The 13,705-nt window shown below is 41.3% G+C and overlaps 1 protein-coding gene across 4 annotated transcripts in view; it reads left to right on the forward strand.

Moving 5' to 3' along the window:
- The window catches only part of Scaper (S-phase cyclin A associated protein in the ER), a 467,165-nt gene that overhangs the window by 422,648 nt on the left and 30,812 nt on the right, over window positions 1-13,705 (forward strand). For all 4 annotated transcript variants that reach the window (XM_050119436.1, XM_050119434.1, XM_050119435.1 and 1 more), the window contains 2 exons: window positions 7,080-7,317; window positions 13,079-13,228. In XM_050119436.1, the coding sequence (XP_049975393.1) occupies window positions 7,080-7,317; window positions 13,079-13,228 (388 nt within the window). The remainder of the gene's footprint in view (window positions 1-7,079; window positions 7,318-13,078; window positions 13,229-13,705) is intronic.

Genomic DNA, 13,705 nt, shown 5'->3' on the forward strand with positions numbered 1-13,705 from the left:
ATTATGTGGATATAAATGAATACTTCTCAAGTGTTTAAGGATGCTTCTAAACCATTTGTTCAAACAAAGGTAAACTTTTAATTCTGCCTCCCTACCTATCCATTCATTCATTGAACAAATATTTATGTAGCACTTGTTCCATGCCAGGTTCTGTGCTAGACTTGGGAAAAAGCAGAAATGACTCAGGACTCTTATTCTGTCCTCAAAGACCTAGTAAGTTAAGAGGAAAAAGAAGAAACATATACAAATATCCATGATAAAAGATAGTGGGAAAGAAGTTAGAATGTAGTACGTACAAGTACTTAGCAGGCTGTCTGGCACATGTAAATGCTTAATAAATGTTGGCCACTATCATCACCATTGTCAGTAGATTTCAGAAGATGGAAAGGTCACACTCTGAGTTTATAAGGGCTAGATATTTTCTGGAGTACCTAAAAATTAGTCCAGTACCCAAAAAAATGGTAATAATAAGAGTTGGTAATAAGGTAATAAAAACCATATAGAGTTGAGGTAAAGATAGACAAAAAAAAAATAATATAACCAAAGACATAAAAGCAGAAAAACATGAGTAAAAAATACAGTTAGCTGAACTTTGACATGTTTGGTGATGATTGTAATGCTTCCCAGATGATGGCAAGGCTAAAGTGTAAAAATATAAATTATTTTCTAGTATGTTGTGGAGACAATAGTGTCATTAACAGCCTTTGAGCAGAAACATGGCCTGTTAAAAACCAAATTTTGAAGCATTAACAAGTACCATATGAATGATGTATTGGAGAGAAGAAAGTACGTGTGGCCATTAATAGTATCTAAAGCAAAAGACAAATGGGAAAAGAAGTGTGTGTGTGTGTGTATGTGTGTGTGTGTAGTTACTAGCCTTTGAGGATCCAGCTCCAGACTTATGATTGACCATTTCTCTGCATACCTCAGGAAATCTATAACCATATTCTATTGATTGAAAAGAACCTTAAAAGCACCCAATCTTGCAATAAGGTTTGAATCTTTTTAATGATCTACCGTTTTCTATGTGGGTATATCTAATGGCATGAGGCTTAGTACTTACTGCAGGGCCAGTTCTACCACTGTTGGATTTCTGCAGCTTACAGAGCGTCCCCTCACACCAGGCTGCTGCCTATGGTAATCCTGCTCATCCCTTGCTAACATACAGAATGAGTTGGTCCTGCCTTTCTCCCTGAATGTCTGTGACCTCACATTTCCTTGATTTTCTTCTCCCTATTCCAGTTGGCTACTGTGTTAGTGTAGCAGATTACCCCAAAGTCTCACAGAGTTTATAGGTGAGGGGTTCTGTCAAGGTACGGAGAAGGATGAGCGATCTTTATTGCAGTGCCTAGGCCCTTGGGAGACTTGAAAACTAGAGGCCATCTGAGTTCTTACTCACGTGTCTGTCAGAGAAGGCTTCTCTGGGGTAATGAAATTGTATCTTCAAAGGAGCCAGCCATGGGAAAAATCCAAGGGAAGAATATTCTACTTGAAAAGAATGGTAAGGTTCTGCCTGGTTTTCTGTGTTCCAGAAACAAAACTGGTGGGTGCTGAATTAGATGAGGAAGAAAGTGATAGGAGAGGAAGTCCAGCCCAGGAAATGAGGGAAGACTCACAAAGAAATCTGAGTTTTGCCAGGCATGGTGGCACACACCTTTAGTCCCAGCACTTGGGAGGCAGAGGCAGGTGGATCTCTATGAGTTTGAGGCCAGCCTAGTCTATAGAGCAAGTTCTAGAATAACCAGGGATAAACAGAGGAACCTGACCTAGAAAAACCAAAAAACGAAAAAGAAAAAACAGGAAACTTGAGTTCTATTCTAAGCTTGATGGAAACCAATTGGAGGTGTTTAAACAGAATGACTTGTAAAGAAAAAAAAATTTCATACTCTATGAAGTATGGATTAAAAAAGCAAGAATGGGAGACAGAAAGCTCTGTGAGGAATGTCTGTAGTGATCATAGTCCCATTAGGACAGTTTTCTTCCCTAGTTACTCATCCTTTACTAAGCAAGGCAGAAAAGGCTATGGCAGATCCTCTGTGTCCCAGTTGAAAATCAGAAGGGTCAGAGCCAAAACTAGGACCCTTTTCTGTTTTCAGAACAAAAATTGAAACTATGGAGGTCCAAGTGTCTCAGATGAGAGTCATTCTTGTACCACATCCCTGTTGTGCACTTCCAAGATCTGGGGCTAGTACCAGTCAGTCACCCTGAGCTTGCCTTCTCTCCCTGGAAGCTTCTCCTTTCCCTTCCAGTCACCTTGTTTTCCCAAGATTGTACTGGGTCTCCTCCACTTCCTGGGCTTAGCCAGAGACGCCATCTAAAGAAGCTCAAAACCCCCAGCCAGGCCTCTACACCAGCAAGCCCAAAGCTGGCATCTGACACCAAACACAGTGTAGTGTGTGTGTCAGAAATATGTGAAGATGGTGCACTATGGCCTTAGAGAGGTCTGAGTGTGAGCTGCCCTGCACCCCTAAGGGAACACAAACTGTGGCAATGTCTTTAGTACAACCTCCAGGACTCTAAAATGCTACATTTATGTTGTTTGCTGCCAATAGGTTGTGACAGTTTGTTCTACCAGCAAGAGGTAGTTGACAGACCCACCATTACTGGACTGCAGCCTCCTCCAGTTTAAGGGCCAGGTCTTCCTTGCCTTTTGGTTCATTGTATTGGAGCACAGGCACTTTGGCTTTTGAGCGGAGTACCCAAGAGAGCATCGTTCATTTTGTGCTCACACAAAGCCTGGTAAATGGTGATGTCACTAGATGAGTATTGCCTATCTTGGAATATCCCAGTATCTAAGAGCCAAAAGCTGGAATTCTGCTGAGAAATAATTCACTTCTTGTTCAGTGAAGTTCTCATCCATCACCAGGGCAGGCACAGCCTTAATTCACTCCACACCAACACTGTGCATGGTTTCAATACTGAAATTGAAGTTCCACAAGATGCCTCAGAGATTCTAGAAGTAACAGATGAATGAAGCAAAATCCCAGATGCTATGAGAGTAATCTAGATGGTCCTCAGCCCTACAGAAGGGAAGCATGGATACTGTAAGTCAGGAAGATGAACATAGACAAACTAGGAACAAATGGGAGGGAAGGAGCTACAGAGTCTGGAACTGCACCTCTCTACTGCTGGTTTAGGCTAGTTGAGGCCAGTTATGTAATGGATGGCCTATGATTCCCGCCTATGCAAACTGATGCTTTTTTGCCTAATTCTACACTCCTGTAAAGCAGTGTTGGGACTGGCATGGTGGCGCACGCCATTAATCCCAGCACTCGGAAGGCAGAGGCAGGTGGATCTCTGTGATTTCGAGGCCAGCCTTGTCTACAAAGTGAGTTACAGGACAACCAGGGCTGTTAAACAGAGAAATCCTGTCTTGGAAAAAAAAAAGAGCTAGATTTCAGGAGCTATATGCTATATGGCAGTAATGATAGCCCAGTTATACTTATCCAAATCTAGTTTTAGTGAATTCAAATAAATATTTCACTAAAATTTCTAGTACTGGAATCCAAATAAAAATACCTTAAGATCTGGTTAAAAACAATTGAAGAGTCTTAAAATTTTAAAGTTTGCTATGCAAAACTTCACATCTAATTTTTAATATCCTTCATGTATTTTTAAAATATTTTTATTAATTTTTGAAAGTTACATACAATGTATTTTATCATATTTATCCCTACTCCAACTCTCAACTCCTCCCCATTCATCCCCACTTTCCTGGCCTCCCACAACTTTGTGTCCTTTTTTCTCTTAATAACACATTTTTTAAGAAAAATTCTATAATGCATTCATGATATGCATAAAGCCTTTTACTATAAACATGTGGGATTAAAGAGATTATAACTAAGAGTTAAGACTCAACAGGAGCCAGGCATCTACTGACGGCTAATGATCTGTATTTCAGGCTAAATCAGAAGTAAACATTGACCCAGAGAGATGGCTCAGCAGGGAAAGAGCTTGCCCAAGCCTGAGGACCTGAGCCTGATCCCTAGGACACACATGGTAGAAGAAGAAAACAGACTCCCACAAGCTGCCCTCTGACCTCCACATGTGTGCTGTAGTCCACATGCACACTATACACACAAATAAATAAATTGACTGATGAATTTAAAAAATTAAAGTAAATAAAAGGCCCTCACAGCCTTTTTTTATTTCATGAGATCACTTTAAGAGAAATATACTTTTCCTCAAAGCAATATTATATGCATTTTCAACCATTTCCACATCTCACTCCCTGAATGCTTGGTTGATTTTCATCAGCCAACACTTTCATTTCCTTAGGAGAATATTTCCAAAGACTGTTGTTTTATTAGCTGTCAGGTCAGTTCTTTTCCCCATGAAGCTGCAGGAGAAACACTGCTGGTGACCTTCTCTTTAAGCTTTCTGTTTGAGTTTTTAATTTTTTGTTTGTTTGTTTGTTTGGCTGGTTGGTTGGTTGACTTTTTGCATTTATTCTTTGGAAGAAAAAAATAGAGAATTCATGTCATTCAGTAATTGTTTAAAAAGGTTATGACAATGTTCTTATCAAATGAAATTGTATTTTTTGCATTTATTCTTTGGAAGAAAAAATAGAGAATTCATGATTTTTAGTAATTGCTAAGAAAGGTTATGACAGTGTTCTTAGCAAGAAAGCTGTATTCCTAAATATTTGTGTTAGAATATGCTAATAATCTACTGAAAGCAGCAGGTCAGTAAGGGGAAGTCAGCATTCAGTATCAGAGTCGTCAACTCTGATTACCAGCAATAGTGTCACACTCCTCAGGTTCTTAAACCAATTAAGAATTAGTGGCACTCGGCAAGAAGAGGCAGGAGGATCTCTGGAGTTTCTGAACAGCCTGGTCTACAGAGTGAGTTCCAGGACAGCCAGGGCTACACAGAGAAACCCTGTCTCAAAACAAACGACAACAACAACAAAAACAAAAACAAAAAAAATAGTTTTAGGGAGAACTGCTTTCTGATTTAGCCTGTTTGAACAGGCAGTTAACTAATCCCAACACGAGTCTCTTTTCAGACCCTATATAATAACTGCAAACAAATTAATCTTTTATCGTGTCTGTAGTTAGGGTCTGACTCCTAGTTCCTTTGACTTCAATGGCAGGCAGCTAGCACCAACTGATACTCAACTAAAAAGTTTGTAAAAAGTGTTCCAAATGTACCTATAATCAAAGTTCTTTTTAAAACTTTAATCTTTATATAGTAACATACTATAAAAAGACCCCCTTATGTCACAAATGCGTATTATATTTAACAATATTCAGTGAATTGCAAATTCTCACTAAAGAAAAGGCAGAGAAAAATAAGAGATCACTTCCTGTTCTGTGTGAATGTTTTGGTCCTTGGGCAGAACACAGGTAATAAGGCCTGCGTCATGCCCCTGCCTCTGCTACTTAAGAAGCTCATATGATCTGCTTTAGGTTGTAGTTGTTACATAGTGCACACCATGCATGAGAATAGTACCAACCCCATCAACTGAGAGGATCCTGCTGTGTGCATAAGGTAATAGTATTCCATGAGAAGAACACAAGGATTTGTCATGTTCTTTGGTTGTGTTCTGAGCAATATTAGAAACAGAATATATCTGAGACACAAATGCTGACTAAAGTTATCAATAAAACTCTACTTCGATGCAACTACCAAATTAAAATGAATAAAACGATCCCTTTAGACACGATACTAGAAACTCACCAGCCAGCCCTCTGAGTTCTTTAGTGATTTCTTCTGAATGTTACAAGCAAGATGATGGAATAAGCATAGATCTTAATGCCTCTCTCCCTCCTGCATTCCTGCTTGAAGGGTTAACAAATGATAGGGAAAAACCTGTTCATGTTCTGAGCTTGAGAAGGGTATCATTGCATGGTCACAGAGTAGTGTGGGGACTTCTGCTGAGGGCTGCACAGATGATAGAGTATTAGGAAGGACACTGAGCAGCGTCTTAAAACTACCCAGAGGAAAAGCCAAGTCCCATGAAAAAGCGGTAACTGACCTACTTGGAACAGCACCAAGGAACATTAGGGTTTGTCCCTGCTATAGTTAGAGCCCCTGCCTATCACACCTTAAAACTTGCATCTTCTTGGACCCAGTAAAAGAAAAAGGGGGAATTCTTTCCAAGTTTAGTGACAAAAGTGTCCCTCTGGCCTTCTGGCTCTGAGTGTGGCATGTGCTGAACAGCTAGGGAAATAAAACGTAGAGTTTAAGCTTCGAGGTAGGCACCCTTGTGCCAGAGTAAACAAGGGAGGGCTCCATCACGTACTCTAGCAATGAGGTAAGGAGGGCTGTTTCCTCAGAGGGCAGTCTGTTGTTAGTAGCTGAAAGCTGGGGACGGGGAGGTGAATGAATAGTTGGCAGCTGTATATGCTTTGACTGCATGCTTTGTATGCCTTATTTCAGGAATGAGATAGATTTAGCAAAACCTTGCTGTCTCACTGTTGATTTTAAAAATTCATTTACCACTAAATTGCCTTTTCTGTCTCATCAGTAAAGCTACATACAATGACTAGGCTGAGTCTGCAATGATCTATATAGACCTAATCTTAGGGTTTGGGAAACTATGGCCTACACAACCTATCCTGCTAATATACTGTTTATTCTGGAACAGGGCCTACAAAGCAGTTGAAGCATCTCGCTTTGGTATATGGACTTACTGCAGGTTTTTGAGGACCTATGTTTCCCTGGTAACTGCTTCCCCTGAGAAGATTCCCTTTGTAGGTCCAGAAAAGGAAACTATGGATCTCTGAGTCCATAAAGCTCTCACAGACTCTTTACAGTTTGCCCAGATATAGGCACTAGAGATAGTAGGGGTATCCTAGGCTGCCAAGTACAGGAAAGGCAGTAGCAGCCTCAGCACCAACTGCATGGTGCTCAGTTACCACAGCGGAGCAGGCTGCTCCCCCAGGGAAAAGAAAGGGAAGCCACATACACTAAGTGGGGAAGGCTACATTTGTTTCTAGAGGTTTCTTGTTACCTCATTACACAACTCAGATGGTTTGCTTTTTAATGGTCTGCTTGTTGTGTTTCATTTAACCTATAAAAATGCTAACATCCTTTAACTGGATTTTTCTCAGAGTTGTGTGTTTCTTTGTCAGGTCCTGCAGCATATTTGACAATAATCACCAGGACCCCACAGGGCTGACAGCTGCTCTTCAGGCTACAGACTTGGCTGGAGTTCTACACATGCTCTACTGTATCCTCTTCCATGGCACCATCTCAGACCCCAGCTCTACCAGTCCCAAGGAGAGTTACACCCAGAACACCATCCAAGTAGCCATTCAGAGTTTGCGTTTCTTCAACAGTTTCGCAGTTCTTGATTTGCCTGCTTTTCAGGTACTAAACCTTGATTCAGGTTGTGTTAACCAACAAAAAAGTTGCTGTGTGTGTGTCCTTGCATGTGCATGTGGAGGCTAGAGGTGGGAGTTAGGTATCCTCCTCTCTCACTGGCTCTCTTATTTATTTATTTATTCATTTTAGAAATGGTCTCACTATGTAGTCCTGGCTGGGACTCCTACATAGAACAGTTGGCCTCGAATTTACAGAATCTACCTGCCTTCAGAGGGATTAAAGATGTGTGCCATCATGCCTGGCTCTACCTTTTTTAGAGACAAGGTCTCTCACTGAACTTGGAGCTCACCATTTATGATAGACTTGCTGGCCAGCAAACCCCCAGGATCTGCCTGTCTCCCTGTACCTAGTACTAGAGTATAGACACTCGTTGGCATGCCAGGATTTTTACATGGGTGCTGGAAGTCTGAGCTTAGACTCTCATACCTGCACAACAAACATCTACCCACTGAGCCATATCCCCAACCCCCCAAAGTTAATTTTTTTAGAAACTATTTTTAAGGTTTACTTATTTCCATTTATATGTTTTCCTTGTGTGTGTGTCTATGTACCACATGTATGCCTAGTACCAGCAGAAGCCAGAAGAGGGCATCAGATCCCCTCTGGAACTAGAGTTATAGACAGTTCCTAGCCATCATGTGGGTGCTAGGAATTGAACCTGGGTTCTCTAGAAAAACAACTAGTGTTCCCAACTGCTGAACCATCTTTCCAGTCTCCAAAAAGTTAATCTTTTAATGTATATATAATGGGAGGTTCTTCTCTGGGTTCTGAGATCCCAGAATAGAATTATAAAGCATATGTACCCTTCATTAAGCTACTGATTTTGGCACCATGCTAAATGTTCCACATGTGCTTTCTCATTTATCCTCATAGATACTATGCAAAATGTTATTGTACCCATTTTACAGATGGAGAAACTGATAAATAATTTACCTAAATTCTCTTTAGCTGAAATAAGATTAGTTACCATGACTCTCCACTCTTTAAATGTGGCCTATGCCATGCTGCCGTAACTTACAAAACTTCCATCCTGAATTCTTTAGATAAAGGTATTATCATCCTGTCAACTTTTAAATGTTAAGGAAACTAATGGCTTCTTATAGAATAGAACCAAAATTGATTATTTTGATTGATATAACTCTCTGGATGATTTAACTGATTTGTGTCCAAAGTAAAGGTCATTTATACATAACTGTACAAAGTGCTATAAATTTTTATAGCTAAAGAAAGAAAAATGGCTTTTGCTATAATACCTTGCTGTCAGCTTAAAAACAGACTTTTTTCAAGTAGGAAATTTAATTTTCAAAAACACTGAACCTGTGTAACAGAGCAAGCCCCAAGGAATAGACTTTCCCTGTCCGTTTATTAACTGCCAAGTGATTTCATTAAAAAAGGAACAAACTTGGCAGGTGATGAACCCATAATCTAGATGAATTACTGGCTGAGAGGGGAAAGGGCTGAGGGATGCACACTGCCACCCTGAGCTGGAGAAACACTTCTGCTTTGTGACTGCTGCATGTCTTCAGTTCATTCATGGCCTCTAGGATTCTGTTAAGAAAAGTTAGTGAGCTGTATCGTTGGAGCCTGTACTTTATAGTTACTTTATCCATCACAAGCACAGAAGACCCTCCTCTAGGATCAATGTGTGCTGCTCCCAAAGCAGCTGAAGCAGCCTTTGCTGTTAACTGCAGGGATGTAGTAGTTTACAGCACACCCACATGAGAGAGTCTGCTCCAGACAATGTAGGGATTGTTACTTCTGAATCAGAGGACTTAAGAATATAGAATCCAGTAGTAGTCCCATCAGTTAGATCCAAGTAAAATGATTTCCTTGTTACCATAGATTGTGAAAAAGTGTACACCTAATCCAGTTGTTTTTATGAATTTAGAAAAAAACACTTGAACTTAATGGAGTAAACAATAGCAGCAATGTGATCTGTTTTATTATGCTCTCAGACTCTGTGAGTATATAATTGTGTAGAGAATTCTGTAGCTCATGAGGGTGACTTGACTCTACTCCACGATGGCAAGGCTTCAACCAAGAGAGTCACTATGCTAAAGGAGGAAAAGGGAGGAAGGGAGCCAGACAGCGGTGGCACAGGCCTTTAATCCCAGCACTCATGAGGCAGAGGCAGGTGGATCTCTGTGAGTTTGAGGCCAACCTGGTCTACAGAGTGAGTTCCAAGACAGGACTCAAAGCTACACAGAGAAACCCTGTCTCGGGAAGGGAAAAAGAAAAAAAGAAAAAGGAGGATGAAAGGAAGGGTAAGCACAACTCATGGAGCTAGGAACTGAAATTCTCTAGAGAATCCTTTGTTCATGTTGGTGTTCGGGATACATCAAAGACTCGAGTACTAGCTAGCTGATAGTCCTATACACAGCTTATCTATATGATAGAGCCTTCTCAAAAGATTATGATAGCAGAATCCTGAGGGGAATGTCCTAAGAGGAAGTTTCTGGAAAGCAAGTGTTCCAAGAGAACCAGACAGCATGACTTTTCATGACCTATTTTGAGAGGTCATATAGCTATATATCAAGCACACTATGCTTAGTCCTTAGAAACTGGGGCAAGAGGACTCCTACTCTTTGAGGACAGCTTTACTGCATTACTAGGCCCTCTCTCAAAAACAGTGTTGAGGGGACTGAAAGATGCACACAGTTCAGATCCCTGGCTGCTCCTGCAGAGGACTCTGGCTCAGCCCTCAGTGCCCACTTGAAGCTGAAAAACATCTGCAAGGTCAGTTTCAGGTGATCACATGATCTGTTCTGGCTTCTGCAAGCACCAAACATGTATGTGGTATACATATATACATTGCAAGCACTCATGCATACACATAAATAATATATATTTTAAAGATAATAACAATGTTCTGTGCTTATAGAATGGGGAAAGGGAGGGAAAGAGGAAGGGAGGGAGGGAGGGAGGGAGGGGGGGAGGGAGGGAGGGAGGGAGGGAGGGAGGGAGGGAGGGAGGGAGAGAGGATAAGAACAGGAGGAAGAAGACATGAATTCAAGACCTTAGCAACATAGTGAGCAAAAGGCCAGCCCAGGCTACATGAGACCTTATCTTAGAAAAACAACAACAATAACAACAACATTTCTCTATATAAAATTGTGTGTGTGTGTGTGTAGTGTGTACTACTGGTTGGATCACTCATAAACCTCCTAGACTGAAAGAGAGATATAGGTGAGCCTCTAGTAAGAGAATGGTGAAATATTTGAGGGCATTTGTGAACCGCATCACTGTTTAGCAAGCTAGATGACTCATCTGTCTGCACAGACACCACTGATGGTCACATCACACCTCCAGCTATCACAGGAATTTAGAGTGCCAACGACTCTCAATGCTCATCAAGCTCCTGCGCCCAGAGTCAGACTGACCCTACTAAGCAATCCCACCACCATAGATTGTATGGCCTTGGACAAGCCATCTGAGTAGTTAAGATTCAGTACCCTGGTCTAAAGCAAATTAGAAACATCCACCTTACAAAAACAGAAGATTAAACAAGATTGCACAATACTATTGTGCTAGCCAGCAAGTGCTAGGCCCAGACACATGAACTGACACCCTTTGGTCTCTGAGTCTGGGCCTTCCCTGGGCAGTCCACTTGCCGGGCATTTCTGTGGATGCTGTTCCCGAGCTCCTTACTGTGTGGCTATAAAGATAAAGCGTTTACTCAGCCTCCTGGGAGACATTGGATCAGAAAGTGCCGAATGTGGCGTTCATGCTTCTCTACATTGCTTCAGAGCCACGCATCTGTGTGCTTATTTGTGTCATAACAACAAAAGGGCTGTTAGAACATTTTCATCATATACCAATAAGGCTGTTAAAATACTTCCTCCCTCAGCAAAGAGCATGAGTCCACTCTGAAATCATACTGGCACAGATGGCCTAGAGGGCAGTGATACTGTACATTGCATTTGCAGTGACAGTTTTAACAATTGAAGGTGGTCTCAAGAAACAAATCAATGTACTGGCTTGGCAATTAATTCTGGCTAGAAAGGAAATATAGTTTCCTTGAAAAATTGGTTTGATTTTTATATTCAAACATACATGCCCTTTGACCTGCTCTTATCAGGGAAGGTTAAACAGAGGGCACTAGGTCACAGCATGCTGGACGCGACTAATTAAATAAGGGCTGAACTGAGAAAGTGTCAGGACTTGATTTAAAGGAGCAAAGCCCTCCTAAAGTGTCTTTGGGACTTGAAAACTATTTGGGGTGGGGGTTGTCTTGGGGCAGTGTGACTGTGACAGAAGGCACTCTTGCAGCCTGCAGTCATTGTGTCACAGCAGTGCACCCTAAGGGCTGTGTGTCACCCCATTAGACAGTGGGTTTGCTGAAATTTCCAACCCTCAGCCATCAAACCCAACAAGCCCTCAGATAAAGAGACGAGTTTTAAACCAGTGGCTTTCCCAGAGGCCAGCAGCAGTGCTCCGCTCCAGTGTGGGCTGCAGTGCGCTCTGCGGGCTTCGCCTCTCCCCTTTGCCCTCCTGTCGCTCTGTCTGCTTGACATGTTTATTAAATAGAAGCTTCAGGCTGCACAGGCAGACTCAGACTCTCCTCCCGAGTCACCCACCACTGACAGCCCATAGGCTGTCTGGAGAAAAGATCCCAGAAGCCTCATAGCTGAAGAGCTCCTAAGTTTGGGGGGAAGATTTTTTGTTTTGTTTTGGTTTGGTTTTTCACATTCTTTTGGTAGCCTTTGTTTTAGAGCACTATTTATTTGAATAACAATTCTTTTTTTTGAATAACAATTCTTATTTAGATTTATTTTCTATTTGAACATAAGTAAATAACTACAAATAGGTATTTATCTCTATATACAAAGGTGGGGAATATAGCCCAGTGGTCAGTGTCTTCTTAACATGTGTGAGGCCCTGGGTACAATCCCCAGAGCCTACAAAAACACTAAATGTCTTCGCTATGTACAAGAATATACTTCTTCCCTTCTGAAAAAATGTTAGAAATTAGCTTACATGGTACATTCACAGATAAATTTTAGTGTTTATACACGTCTGCATATTTTCTACAATAAGAATTCTTGACAAATGAGAAAATATAAGTTATTAAGCATGAACTAAGTAACTGTTTTAGGTGGACAGTGTCTTGATCCTATTTTCTGTCCTTCAGGTTAAACATTACATTTATTTTGACCATTTACTAGATTAAGAACACCTGAGCACCCATAGTACTGTAGAAATATATCAGGTTCATGATATTTTTGTCTCATATTGCTTCATTTGGGCATTTTGTCTTATTGGTCTTTTACTTGTATATTTTGGATTCCTTTGGGGAGTGCTGTATGTGTTTCTCATTTGTTTTTGGTTTTGTTTAAAAAAAAAAAAAAACAAAGTGTAGAGGTGGGTCTGAAGATTCTGGGAAAGTTTGGAAAGGGAAAAACATTTTAGTGTATGAAAAATTCCAATTAAAAAATAATATAGAAACTTTAAAAATAAAATAAAAAGATAAAGTTCCAGGTTCAAGCAAACTTCCTTACATTTGACACCTAGGCTGTTTGAAAGTTCAGAACATCTATAACTTGTACCCTTAGTCCCTTTCTCCACTTTTCAAGGAACAGGAGCTCTGTTGTTCAATACATGCTATAAATGTTTAAAACAAGACGAGAACGAGATGTCATGCTCCTCTAGCTGCATAGCAGAGAGTGTGCAGAGCCTTGTCTTGCTATATGATGTGCAGCCCTGGCTCTTCCTGGGCTGGGAGTTCTAACTGTTCCTTGTCTGTCAGTCTATTGTAGGGGCAGAGGGCTTGTCCCTTGCATTCCGTCACATGGCTAGCTCCTTGCTGGGCCACTGCAACCAAGTCTCCTGTGAAAGCCTCCTTCATGAGGTCATCGTCTGTGTGGGCTACTTCACTGTCAACCACCCAGATAACCAGGTAAGAGGCTCTGGAAGTTACCTTTGATTACTCCCAGCAATGAGGGTGTGAGGTATTGGAGTGATAAAAGGCAGGCTGGCCTGCTGGAACCCATCTGTCCTGTGTAAAGGCCCTTAACCAGGCTCCCAGGCTATGTTGATGGCATTATCTCTCTGAAGATATTTGATCTGCACCAGATAGCCCAAGGGCCTCCTCTTAGAGCTATAAAGGTAAAATCTTTTCTACAGAAGCTTCCATTCCCTCCTATACAGTCAGCTTCCACTCCCACACTCTGATGCCCTCACCGTGAGAAGGAAGAGTCTGCATCTCTTGGCTCAGGTCACTTAGTAAAACATATAAAGCTGTCCTTGGCCTTCCTCTGCCTGGGTGTTCAGAGGTTTCCAGATGTTTGGGGCAGAACCTTAGAGTGCAAGATTCTGACTTCTCCTGCTTGACTGACAGGTATAGTTTTGTTCCTGGCTGCTTTATTTGGTTTCT

Source organism: Alexandromys fortis, unplaced genomic scaffold (genome assembly GCF_014885135.2).
Source record: "Alexandromys fortis isolate MF-2015 unplaced genomic scaffold, M_Fortis_MF-2015_v1.1 scaffold_167, whole genome shotgun sequence".
Lineage (NCBI taxonomy): Eukaryota > Metazoa > Chordata > Mammalia > Rodentia > Cricetidae > Alexandromys > Alexandromys fortis.